Below are 14,329 nucleotides of genomic sequence, written 5' to 3'. Positions count from 1 at the left end.
ATATCATTCACTTTTTCAAAACTGTCCATTTAACCCAAGTCATCCTTTTCACTAAAAATGATCATTTTGATTTATGTAAACAGTGGTTTTATTACAATATAAAGACACAACAAACCACGAGTGTAAATGTTTAACATCATGAGATTTTGAGTTTGCATTTCAGTGTCTGTCAACTTTTATTCTGAAAAATTGTGACATCAGTATATTTCCAAAGCAGCTTAAAACAAAAGGTTAGGGTTTTGCAGCAGTCGTTCCTTCTCTGTGGAACTCCCTTTCTCTCAGCCTGAGATCGGCAGAGTCAGTGATCTCTTTTAAAAAAAATTACATCATTTTAGTCTTTTGTGCAGTTTTATTTATTCTAATACGTTTCTTAATGTTTTATTTTATTTCTGCAAGCAAAATGTAAATGTAAACTTTGTCATTTTATCAGGTCTTGTAATAATGTTGACAGTTTATGTACTAATATTCTTACCTGATTCATTTGTTTGGCTTGTTTGTCTGCAGAAACATAAAGACAAAACTTTAGTCGACAGGTTCAGTCACAATTACACAAAACTCCACATATTAATCACACCCAAACTTGCTTTGTCACTTCTTAACTCAAAAAGCTTCTAATAGCTCAGAAAAAAATTCAGTTATCTTACAGGTGTAAAATTCACCTCACAGCCACACCCTGAAAACTTAGACATGGTATCAACTCTAAGAACTGTATGAACTTACTGAGAGGACGGATCATTTTGCTGCACATCCATCTCATCGTCTGTTCCAGGAGTTGATAAAATTGTCCAACTACCACTTAGAGAAGAATCTGCTGTAAATATTAAATATAATTACCAACCATTAATATTCCAACATTTAATTATTTCAGCCTATATAAAAACGTATCAGTTTATCAAACATTTTCTCACCAGCTTCATCTTCTTGTTTAATTTTTCTGAAGAAAGATAAATACACAAAAAAACTTTATTCAACACCTTTAATCAGAATGACAGAAACTCAACACGGCAGTCACACACACACACATACACACACAACTGCTGCCACTGCTCATCTCCACAAGCTTTTACTGTTACAGGAAAGATAAAAAATATATATATATCATGGAAGTATAAAACCTGCAGAACTCTGATACATGTCAGTCTCACAGCCTCACACTCACTGACTGACTCACCTCCACAAGCTTCTAATGGTTTAGAAAAGAAATATTTAGAGGTGTAAAACTTCAAGGATTTAAATACAATATATGAGCTGAAAGAACTGCAGGAACTTACTCAGAGGATGGATCAGTTTCCTTCACATCCATCACATCAGGAGAACCACCGACGTCTGTTCCAGGATTCATTAAAGCTGCCTGAGTTCCACTTGGGGAAGAATCTATTTAAACAGGATATTCTAAGATCAATATACCTTGAAACAAATTATGACGTGTTCTCTCATTTACTGTTGAAGAGTAAAGTTTATTTACAGAATCAACCGTCATATTTCCTGTATGATTAGAAGCAATAACACATCTGTAGAAGCTGCATAAACACCCACACAGGTCTGCCAGAACTACACTGCTCAAAAAAATAAAAGGAAAACTTAAACAACAGCAAAATCAGCAAAACATATTATTTTACCTTTGTGTTGTTGACCTTTTGCTTGATTTAAAAAAAACCTTTATATCATTTATTTGTAAAATGGTAATTGTATCACATGTGAACTTTGTTTCACATAAAGGCCATCCAACTTCTGCCGCTTATCCGGGGTCGGGTCGCGGGGGCAGCAGCCTAAGCAGGGAAGCCCAGACTTCCCTCTCCCCAGCCACATTTACCAACTCTGCGGGGGGGATCCCGAGGCGTTCCCAGGCCAGCCGAGAGATATAATCCCTCCAGCGTGTCCTGGGTCTTCCCCGGGGTCTCCTCCCAGAGGAACGTGCCTGAAACACCTCAAAAGGGAGGCGTCCAGGAGGCATCCTGACCAGATGCCCGAGCCACCTCAACTGGTTCCTCTCGATGCGGAGGAGCAGCGGTTCTACTCTGAGCCCCTCCCGGATGACCGAGCTCCTCACCCTATCTCTAAGGGAGGAGGAAACTCATTTCAGCCGCCTGTATACGAGGTCTCGCCTTTCGGTCACGACCCACAGCTCATGACCATAGGTGAGGGTAGGAACGTAGATCGACTGGCTCAGCTCCTTCTTCACCATGACATTACTGCAGACGCTGCACTGGTCTGATCCGTCTGTCGATCTCACGCTCCATCCTTCCCTCACTTGTGAACAAGACCCCGAGATATTTAAACTCCTCCACTTGAGGCAGGACCTCACTCCCGACCCGGAGAGGGCGATCCACCCTATTCCAGCTGAGGACCATGGTCTCAGATTTGGAGGTGCTGATTCTCATTCAAGCCGCTCCACACTCGGTTGCGAATCGCTGAAGAGAGCTGGAGATCACGACCAGATGAAGCCAACAGGACCACGTCATCTGCAAAAAGCAGGGACCCAATCCTGAGGCCACCAAGTCGGATCCCCTCAACACCTCGGCTGCGCCTAGAAATTCTGTCCATATAAGTTATGAACAGAATCGTGATAAAGGGCAGCCTTGGCGGAGTCCAACCCTCACTGAAAACAAATCCGACTTACTGCCAGCAATGCGAACCAAGCTTGGACACCTGTTGTACAGGGACTGGACAGCTCGTACAAGGCAGTCCGGTACCCCATACTCCCAAAGTAACCCCCACATAAGCCCCTGGGGGACATGGTTGAATGCCTTCTCCTCATCCACATTAATAGCTATAACATTAAAAGAAGATATTTTCTATTATTTTTAACAATATTTCAGAATTAATTTTCACAAAAACAAAAAATTGTGGCATTTCTGCTCTACATACTTATAAGGTTAGTTTTTAATGACTTTAACATCAAGTCTGAGAAAAATGACGATATATTCTCAAATTTTTTTGTACATATATAAATATCATTGAATTAAAAAAAAAAAAAAAAAAAACAGATGATCATAATCTTATTGCTGTTAAACTCACTCTTGGGTCTGTTCATGGGAGATTCCTGCAAAACAATACAAGTATGATGCGTTATACCATTTTATAATGATCAAAGTCAATCTCCATACTGCCTGTGTGTAAATGTGGCAGTATTGTTACCTCTTTAACACGATGGTGGAGAAACCTCTGGATCTTCTCCCATGAGGTGTCATTGAGGTTACATTTGAGGAGATCAGATTGATGGAACAGATAATCCACTGTGAGGACGACATTGGGGTTTGTCACTTGTCTCCTACTTTCAGCTACGACTCGGTCAGGATCGAAGGTGTGATGCATCACCACCAGGATTACTGGTTTATTAGCTGAAAGTGAACAAACATGATCAGAAACAAGATAAAATACATCAGTTAGAAGTAACGTTACACAGTATGACGTCTATGAGAATTATGAGAATACGTGGTGAGATCTGTGCTGCTGGTGACTGACCAGTAAAAATAGGCCAAAAATGATCTTACCAGTAATTCCACTGAGGCCATTTTCAATGTCTGACTGAACACGTGAAGCAACAGGACAGAAGACCAAAAGGTAATCGCATTGATCAGCAGAGTCCGTTAGTTTGTGGCCTTTAGTTTTCAGCTTATCAACAATGGGTTCATGAGCTCCATTTGATTTTCCAGTCAGGAAGACGAAGAACTTTGTCGACTCCACGCCAACTAAAAACAAATCAAAATGATGATTTAACTTATTGAACTGTACAACATTTTTTCATTGAAATTGAAAATTTTATTTGTACTGAGTCTTTTTTGGTGTATTATCTTAAAGATTCTCCCTCCTGTCAGTGTGTAAGTCTGAACCTTTACCTTATTTCTTCATTTAAAACAAGGAAAATAGAAAATAAGGTCAGAAACATCCAATCAAGAATAATAATAGATCATATCAAGTTAAAACAGTTGTCTGGAGAGTTTTCAAAGTTGATCGTTGATAAGAAATTTTATGTAATTCCTTGAAACAGTCTCTGATCCCAACAAGTTTTCTTGTAATTTTTTTAAAGGGTTTTCAGGAGGAATTAAACTGGTTTCAGGATGGTCAGTTAAAATTAGCTTTTCTCTCGATCTTGACAGCTTTTTGTTTTGTCCTCTGTCAAGGTGACTCCACAAAGGTTCACTTATGTTGTGGTCCAGATTCTGGACCACAACATAAGTGAAGACTAAGTGAAGACATAAGACTCTCAACCAGTCAGTCCAACTTTAAAGGGGCTTTATGATGCTATTTCTTGATTTCTGAGCTTTCTACAATGTTATAGTGTTGAATACTTATCAGACATATGAGCAATGCCGTTTTTATCACCTAAATGCATGTTTGAGTTTTCCAGCACTCTCTGCGTTCGGTTTCCATGGTGATCTTTCATCTCGTTCACGAGAAGAAAGCCACAACCCCCTCCACTGCAGCATAACTACTCCGAGGAGCTGACCAATCAGACGCAGCCTGCAGGCAGGACAGAGGGCGAAGCTTTCTCTGTTCGCTTGTTTCTGGCAAAGGCTCATCTGAGAGGATCAATACAAAATGAATGAAGGGGTTTGTGAAAGATGCTTGATTGTTTCTTGCCATTCTGGACTTGCATATTAAGATAAATTAGACTAAAATATGCATAATAGAGACACTTTAACTGTAATGTCTTTTAGAATTATGAGCACGTTCACATCAGCACACTGCGTTCATTACTGTGTGTTTATAGTTTTTCACACGCAGGTCTTGTCATCTCTTTTGCTAAATTCTAGTGCAGCACCACCTTTGGTAGGAATGAGGATATATTATTCTAAAGGCTTGGCTCACTTCACCAAAGTTCAGAGCGAATGCGATCTCAGTCCGCATGGATACATCCCCCCTACAACTGAGCCGAGTCCCCAATCGGACCGAGTCTACTAGACAATCTGACGTGAATGCATCTTTACACTTGTCCAAAGTTTGGAAACACTTTCAACTAGGTTTATTGGGAGATACATATGTGTAGACAGAACTCCGGTTTATACTTTGTTGTATGCAACTTAAAGCTGGGATGTGACATAGGTCATTTTGAACTGGCTTGAGAAAGACAAAGCCACATTCCTCTAAAGTAGGTCAGGTAGACAGACTGGACTGCACCTTTTTCACTGATTGTCAGGCCTATTTTAATCATTTTCAGTCTTTAGAAGATCTTAAAGTCTTGAGAATCATTTCTCAGGACAGTTGTGACAATGCACCTCGTCACCTTACAACCCTAAAATTCCACAATCTGGACTCGTTTGATGACACAGTGACATCTGTAACATGCATTTATTTCTTGAGCAGCAACATCCGGAGGCTGAGAAACTGCACTATAAATGTATATTTCCAACCTGCTGCAGGAAGTAAACGCACTGGCTGGTTTGAATGTGTACAGCGGCTGGACTGTCTTTTCCTGGCTGGAGGGAGCTCACAGTACAGGTAGGATGCAAGTTGAATGCAGAAACATGGCTGCAGGTAGCAGGTGTGTGACTGAGAAAACCTGTAAAAGTTCTGCTGTGCATCTTTGAAAAGTAACAAGAGTTCCAGCTCCTCAGGAGCAAAATATTTAGAGAATCGAGGTTGGATTCAAGATCTTTGAATAATTATAAATGAAAACTACTTTGTGATTTTATCATTATATTTTGCCTGTTTTGCTTGTTTTTGAGTCACTAAAGGTGTTTTAGTAGATGAACAAGCCTTAAAACAAATCATAAATCTATAGCTCCTGTTTCACTCACTGCTGGTGAGTGAAGTGTATAGTTGACCAATAAAAGGGTCAATTATCCTTTTCCATTTAGGAGAACAATGCAAAATAAGTCCATGTAGACATCTACACAGCCCTAAATCTGCAACAGAGCAAATAAAAATTTAACTGGAAATGCTTCACTTTGGGATTCTTTCTTATCCTGAGACCTGAAGTGAAAGTTTAGTCTTAAAGGGGTAAAAATTATCGCGAACAAAAAAAACACAATGTTAAATTGTTTATTTACAATCTTATTTTACTTTTTTTTTTTCCATAATAAATAGATGCTCTAAATACTGGCTACAACCCATACCCAAGAACGCAAAGATTTAACAAATTCAGTCTTAAAACAAAATATGTTGACATTTTATAACCAAAAAAAAAAAAGATTAACGGTCACAATCATAAGGAGAGAGGCAGGGTAAACCCTGGACTGTTGTCAGTCCACCATAGGGCGTCTACATGTGACTTGTATTTTGATATTCAAACATTTAACATATTCAGTCTTAAAAAAGTCTTAAAAAAGCAATGTTGACAGTTTGTTTAAAGGAAAATTTAAAAAAAAAAAAGCTTCTCACATGATCCATTATTTTCGTTAGTGTTTCTGCAGAAAGATAAAAACAAAAGTTTATTTTACAACTTCTATCACAATTACATAAACACAGCAATCACACACACCCAAAACTGGCTTTTCACTGTTTGTCTCCACAAGCTTTTAATGACTCAGAAAACAATGATGGAAATAACTTAGAGGTGTAAAATCTCCAAAACTCTGGGTGTCAAAATCTCTGTGTCAAACATGAAAACTTAAAGCTCATCAAAATGGTTACTTACTCATCAGTAGAACCACTGCTGATCATTCCCCAAACTCCCTGAATTGCACTCTGAACATAATCTGTTTTGCAAAAAAGACAAAAACATTGTGTTGGCAAGCTTTTACAGATTAAACATGCAAGTTATCTTAGGTTTGTTTTTTTCCCTCAAGTGAAATTGTGTTGTGAAAGAATTTTCTTTTATTTTCTAACTGATTCTTTTTCTAACTTCGCTCGGTGTTTGGAGTTATGGTGTTATGGGAATCGCTTATGCGTGACCAACTATTGCAGCTCCAATGACACCACGTCTGTCTGTGAGAGACAGGTTGAGCCGTACCCAAAGCTCTGCCCCCACATACAGATACGGCCAACCAACCCCCTCCTACTCATTCTGGACAGGTTTCTTTCCGTGTCCGTGCAAGAGGGGATGTGAAGGTGAAACACCTCACTCTGTTATCAAAGAACCAGGGTTTACGTTAAGTACTTCCCGTGTGGAACTACAGCGAAGCTCCCTCAGCGCGGTCGGACTAGCTTGGTCTACTGTTTAACTGTTCGCAGGCGTCCCGTCCAGGAGCACGTCGCCGAACGCAGTTCCTGGCTCTGGTCTGCAACCGTGTTGAGTAAGACGTTAGTTGCACGGTCGTCGGATAGGCAACTGCGTAAAGCAAGCTGCGTCAAACCATCTTTAACAAGCGGTCTACTGACTCCTGTGTGACTCGGGCTAACGCGTCAAGGTGAGCCTGTTGTTGGCCTGACATTAACCTCTTAGCAAGACCGTCTACTTCAGCTAATGTGTCACGGCGAGCTGACTCGGACATTAAGCAGTAAGCTCGGAAATAACCATCCGACTGGCGCTCACGAACAGACTAACGTGTTACGATGACCCTGTTTCTTCCCCGCATTCCTGCTATGGCTACGGCTGCCACCAACTAAGGAGGCTGCATCCCGCCCGTGCCCTGCATCGTGCGAGGCCTCCATCTCGGGCAGGGACCCTCATCTGATGTGTATAGTTTGCATGGGCATTAAACACGCCCAGAACTCACTAGCTAACCCGCAGGAATGCTCACACTGATCCGCCATGCCCGAAAAGATCCTCGAAAGGAGACTGAGGGTGGCAGTAGCGAACAACCAGGACCCCTCTCTTGCCGGGGCCACAGCCGTGGCTCCAGGTGACATCCATCAGCCGCGAGCCACCACGAGCTGGGCGGACATGATGGAAGAGGAGTCTCCGGTCATGCCCCCACTTTTCGAGGGAATTCTCGACAATGGAGGGTTCGACCCGGTTAACGAGGAAGCAGAGTGCGATGCTAACTCTGACCTCCTCGAGATGAACAACATGGAGGAAGAGGAGGATGACTCCAACTTCCCAGCCCAGCCTTCACGGCCAGCCAGCAGGGCAGAAATGCCCCCTGCAGCAGACAGCAGTTTATACAACGTATGTAAACGTGCATCTGCGAGGCTCGGAATCCCATGGCCCGCAGCTCAGGATGCTGAAGGGACAGAATGGGATCTGTATGATGGCAAGAGACTTCCACCAGCCCTGCCACCAGCCAAGCAACCAGCAGTTCCTGCTTGCATGAAGGAAATGAGTTGTTACTGGTCGAGCCCTTACAAGAGCAAGCTTCCCACCAAAGGCTGCTCTAAGCTGGAAGTGCAAGTTATGGTTGAGCTGGGGTTGGCCGAGCCCCCAGCTGTGGAGCCTTCAGTGGCTTATCACCTTCATCTAAACCGCAAGTCACTCTCAGCATCCTCAAGTGTCTCTCTCCCCAGTAAGATGGATCGCCTCACAGCATCCATTTATCAGAGGATGTACAAATATGCTGCACAGTCAGTGTGCTCCCTTAACACAGTCACGCTGCTGTCTGCATATCAGGCTGAGATCCTTGAGGAGATGGGCCATCAACTGGACTCTGGATCACCTAATCCAGGGGAGAAGTCCAGGGCTCTGGTCAGGTTATGGGACTAGCAGTCTCTGGTGAAAGGGCCCTGTGGTTAAACCTGTCGGGCCTGGGTGATTCCAAAAAAGATGAGGTCATGGATGCAACTTATGATCCAACCAAAGGGCTTTTTGGACCAGCTTTGGAGAAAATGAGGGAGACAAGCACCTGCAGAAAAGAGGAGGGTGGAGCTTTCAACCACTGTCTCCCATGTAAGCCAAACCCTCTTCCCCCACAGGCTCCCAGGCCTGGCTTTGCAGCTGCAGAGGGCACCGGAGTGGGGTGAAAACACAGAGGCATGGAGGTGGGCAATCAAACCCACCTAACAAAGCTGAGAACCCAAGACCATGGGGGAAACATTCCTTCGCTGCAGTCGCGAGAAACTGCCGGTCCCACCCTGGGAAGGGCAAGAAGAAGCGAGCGACCTAACACCCCCGTGTTCACTGTCCCCTCCCTCCTTGGAAGAAACGAAAACTGACAGAGGATGGACTCAGCCCAGTTCTTCAATGTTCAGTGGCTCCTGTGGTTACCAGTTCATCAGGAGCTCTTTTTCAGTCTCCAGAGCAGAGAGCAGAGACTCAGATGCAGATGAAACAAAGTTCATATTTTCATGCCTGCAAAAACACGTTTTCAGTGTCACCAAGCACGACACAGTGTCCCAGTTCAGTTTGTTCCAGACAGGGGGTGACAAACTAAATAAAGCGTGCATTTCTGCAGCCAGGCATGTTGCCAAGGGCAGAATGCCCCCCACAAAAAATGAAAAACAAAATAAGAGAAAAAGGCAGTTGGTCCATGTTGTCGCCAACAGAGGGCGCTCAGGCCCTTCGCAACAGGACCTACAGCATCGCCAGCATGACGTCACAAGAGTGCGACACTGGGTGCATCCCTGGGTCAGGGGGACTATTTGCCAGGGATACAGACTTCAATTTGCGATCAAACCACAAAGATTCAACGGTGTGTTAGCATCAACGACCAGCGGCAATTCAGCTCACGTCCTACAGGACGAAATAGCTATTCTGCTGAACAAAAGAGTGGTCAGAGTAGTCCCAGACGAAGAAAGTCGTCAGGGTTTCTACTCACGGTGTTTCCTCATCCCGAAAAAGGACGGGAGATCGCTCCGACCTATTTTAGATCCACATGTGTTAAACAGACATTTAAGAAAGTATAAGTTCAGAATGTTGACACACAAAACACTGTGTTGCTCTACCCGCCCAGGAGATTGGTTTGTGACAATCGATCTCTCAGATGCGTATTTCCACATTGCCATATATCCTCCACACAGAAAGTTTCTCAGGTTTGCTTATCAGGGCACAGCCTACGAGTTTCAAGCCATGCTGTTTGGGCTGTCATTAGCCCCACAGGTATTCAGCAATTGTGCGGATGCAGCGCTGGCTCCACTGAGGAACAGCGGCATCAGGATCTTCTCCTACATAGACGACTACCTGGTCTGCTCCCAGTCACAGACACAGGCGATCAGGGATTCCAAGGCTGTGATAAGTCATTTAATCGATGTCGGTTTCAAAATAAACTGGGAAAAGAGCAGTCTAATTCCGGCTCAGTGTACGAAATATCTGGGGCTCAAAATAAACTCCATCTCATATCGGGTCACTCTGTCAGAGGGGCGGATCGCGTCTTTCACCCAGTGCATGACTCGCTTTCAGCTGGGGAAAGTCGTGACATTCAGACTTTGCCTGCGTCTGCTCTGTCTAATGGCGTCTGTCATTTCGGTGGTACAGCCCGGGCTTTTGATGAGTGATTTTCAGCGGTGGGTCGCGTCTTTGCGAATGAGCACCCGCCGTCATCTCCGCCGCGGTACGAAGATCACAAAAAAAAAAAATCAGTCACAATCACTGGGAGAGAGGCAGGGTAAACCCTGGACTGTTGTCAGTCCACCATAGGACGTCTACATGTGACTTGTATCTAAATATTCAAACATTTAAAAAATTCAGTCTTAAAAAAGCAACATGTTGACAGTTTGTTTAAAGGAAAATAAAAAAAAAAGCTTCTCACATGATCCATTATTTTGCTTAGTGTTTCTGCAGAAAGATAAAAACAAAAGTTTATTTTACAACTTCTATCACAATTACATAAACACAGCAATCACACACACCCAAAACTGGCTTTTCACTGTTTGTCTCCACAAGCTTTTAATGACTCAGAAAACAATGATGGAAATAACTTAGAGGTGTAAAATCTCCAAAACTCTGGGTGTCAAAAACTCTGTGTCAAACATGAAAACTCAAAGCTCATCAAAATGGTTACTTACTCATCAGTAGAACCAATGCTGATCATTCCCCAAACTCCCTCAATTGTACTCTGAACATAATCTGTTTAGCATAAAAGACAAAAACATTGTGTTGGCAAGCTTTTACAGAGTAAACATGTAAATTATCTTAGATTTATTTTGTCATTCAATTGAAACTGTGTTGAGAAAGAAATATTTTTTTTATTTTCTAACACAGGTTTAAGTCGCTACTATAGACTTCTTTTGACTATCGTGACAACAATATTTGTTCTAGTCATGCTGTACAGTACAATACAACTATGCAGGATTCTGCCTCCCAAAATGCAAAGAAAAGAACAATAAGCCCATGGGCATTCACAATATTTTAATTATACATCCATTTTCTTAACTGCTTGTTCCAGTTAAGGGTTGCAGGGAAGCTGGAGTCTATCCCAGCAAATTAAGTTTGCATAAATGTCTAATTAATTTGATTACATAAGCTGAAATATATTTGTATTTATCATTTTCAATATAATTTTTTTTTTAAAAAGTGACCTTAAAATTTAACATCACGACTGCAGACACACTTACCGATCACAGAGGGAGAATCCTGGAAAAATTAATGAATACAGACAAAAGGTGAGTTACATCATTTATCATTCAAATCCTGGATGTACTGACGACAATCAATCATCTCCACACTAACTGTGTGTAAATGAGGCAGTAGAGGATTAAATCTTGTTACCTCTTTAACAGGAAGGTGAAGAAAGCTCTGGATCTTCTCCCATGAGGTGTCATTGAGGTTACATTTGAGGAGATCAGATTGATGGAACAGATAATCCACTGTGAGGACGACATTGGGGTTTGTCACTTGTCTCCTACTTTCAGCTACGACTCGGTCGGGATCGAAGGTGTGATGCATCACCACCAGGATTACTGGTTTATTAGCTGGAAGTGAACAAACATGATCAGAAACAAGATAAAAAATACATCAGATAGATGTTACAGAATATGACATCTGAGAATCATGAGAATATTTGGTGAGATTAGTAGTGGTGGTGAGTGATCAGTAGAAAACTGGCCAAAAATGTTCTTACCAGTAATTTCACTGAGGCCATTTTCAATGTCTGCTTGAACACGTGAAGCAACAGGACAGAAGACCAAAAGATAATCGTATTGATCAGCAGAGTCCACTTCTTTATGGCCTTTAGTTTTCAGCTTATCAACAATGGATTTATGAGCTCCATTTGATTTTCCAGTCACGATCACAGAGAACTTTCTCCATGACTCCACATCAGCTAAAAACAAATCAAAATGATTATTTAACTTATTGGTGAGCTGCATAACAAAAGTTTCTGCAAGCAAAATGTTAACTTTATGTGTACATGGATGGATCAACTGAAAATCAAAGTACATCTCTCCAATTCTATCAGGTCTTGTAACAATGTTGGCAGTTTATGTACTAATATTCTTACCTGATTCATCTTTTTGGCTCGTTTGTCTGCAGAAACATAAAGACAGAACTTTAGTCGACTTTTTCAGTCACAATTACACAAAACTCCACATACTAATCACACCCAAACATGATTTGTCACTGCTCATCTCCACAAGCTTCTAATGGCTCAGAAAAAAATCAGTTATCGTATAGGTGTAAAATTCACCTCACAGCCTCATCCTGAAAACTTAAAGTACTGAAATACAATGTTGTATGAATGGTAGGAACTGTCTGAACTTACTGAGAGGACGGATCATTTTGCTGCACATCCATCTCGTCTGGTGCAGGAGATGGTAATTATTGAATATTATGAAATATAATCACCAACCATTAATATTCCAACATTTAATTATTTCAGCCTTGAAAAAAACATGTCAGTTCATAAAACATTTTCCTCACCAGCTCCATCTTCTTGTTTCATTTTTCTGCAGAAAGATGAATAAATTTTTTGTGCGTATTTAACACTTTAATCAAAATGAAAGAAAGCTCAACATGGCAGTCACACGCACACACACACACACACACACACACACACACACACACACACACACACACACACACACACACACACACACACACACACGCACAACTCGTGCCACTGCTCATCTCCATAAGCTTTTAATGTTACAAGACAGATAAAAAAAATATCATGGAGGTATAAAACCTACAGAACTCTGATACATGTCAGTCTCACAGCCTCACACTGACAACTTAAAGGACTTAAATACTGATATGAACTGGATGAACTTACTTCATGTAAGGATCATTTTGCTGCATATCTGTCTCCTCAGTAGAATTAAGTCTTGTTCTTCCTATTGGAAAGTAAAATTAAATGTTGTGACTATTGAATTTCCTGTAAGATTAAAAGCAATAACACATCTGTAGAAACAGCATAAACACACACACAGCTCTGACTCTCCTGCAGACAAGAGAACTATTTTGGTGAGTTAATCATTTCAGATTATTTTATAACTTTTACGATTTAACTGTGGAAAATGTCTGGACATAAAATAAATTTAAACCGCAGGGCTGCATTTAAAAAAACACACAATATTAAAGTTTTACTGTCTGTAGACCAGAAGAGCTTTAAATGATCTCTGCTGTAATTACTAAATATATTCAGACCCTTTAAAACTCTGTCATGCAAATATTAGTCTATAAAATTATCCGTTTATGAAAACATCTCACCAGCTCCATTTTCTTGTTTCATGTTTCTGCAAAATAATAAATACACAGAAAAAACAGTCACACTTTCACAAAATGACAAAGCTCAACATGACAGTCTCACACACAAAGCTGCTTCCACTGGCTCAGGAAACAACGATGAAATTATCTTAGAGGTATAAAACCTCCAGAACTCTGATACATGTCAGTCTCGCAGCCTCACACTGACAACTTAAAGGACTGAAATACTGATATGAACTGTGTGAACTTACTTCATGTAAGGATCATTTTGCTGCATATCTGTCTCCTCAGTAGAATCACTGCTGTCTGTATCAGGAGACACTGAAGCTGAAATTTCATTTTGAGAAGAATCTATTTACACAAACTACTACCATCAATATATCTTCAAACAAATAACAATTTGTCTTGTTCTTCCTTTTGTAGAGTAAAATTTATTGTTGTGACTTTTGAAAGGATGAATCATCACATTTCCTGTATGATTAAAAGCAATAACACATCTGTAGAAGCAGCATAAACACCCACACAGCTCTGACTCTCCTGCAGACAAGAAAACTATTTAAGTGAGTTAATCATTTCAGATTATTTTATAACTCTGACTATTTAACTGTAAAAATTTCTAGACATAAAATAAATTTAAACGACAGTGTTGTGTTTAAAAAAAAACAAAACACCACAATGTTAAATAAAGTTCTGTCTGTGGACCAGAAGAGCTTGAAATTACATCTGCTGTAATACTAAATATATTCACACCCTTTAAAACTCTGTCATGCAAATATAGTCGATAAAATTATCCGTTTATAAAAACGTCATCTCACCAGCTCCATCTTCTCGTTTCATGTCTCTGCAAAATGATAAATACACAGTAATGACTTCATTTACCACCTTCACAGAATGTCGTAAAACACAACATTGCAGTCACGCACACGCACA

General features: G+C 41.0%; 1 protein-coding gene across 1 annotated transcript; it reads right to left on the bottom strand.

The window, feature by feature from the left end:
* Window positions 1–1,267: 1,267 nt before the first annotated feature.
* Window positions 1,268–13,659, bottom strand: LOC306767647 (uncharacterized protein; the record flags this gene model as incomplete). The annotated part of the gene is made up of 17 exons (XM_079255720.1): window positions 13,651–13,659; window positions 13,403–13,428; window positions 12,966–13,026; window positions 12,614–12,639; window positions 12,456–12,492; window positions 12,195–12,220; window positions 11,817–12,017; window positions 11,465–11,667; window positions 11,311–11,329; window positions 10,762–10,822; window positions 10,506–10,531; window positions 6,581–6,641; window positions 6,325–6,350; window positions 3,495–3,692; window positions 3,139–3,341; window positions 3,019–3,043; window positions 1,268–1,374 (listed from the first exon to the last, which is right to left on the bottom strand). Exons 1-17 carry the CDS (start codon window positions 13,653–13,655, stop codon window positions 1,268–1,270), a joined length of 1,311 nt encoding a protein of 436 aa, XP_079111846.1. The 5' UTR covers window positions 13,656–13,659.
* Window positions 13,660–14,329: the final 670 nt, after the last annotated feature.

Source organism: Telmatherina bonti (assembly GCF_933228915.1).
Source record: "Telmatherina bonti genome assembly, chromosome: 16".
NCBI classification, from domain to species: domain Eukaryota; kingdom Metazoa; phylum Chordata; class Actinopteri; order Atheriniformes; family Telmatherinidae; genus Telmatherina; species Telmatherina bonti.
This window is presented reverse-complemented; position numbering and strand designations above follow the sequence as displayed.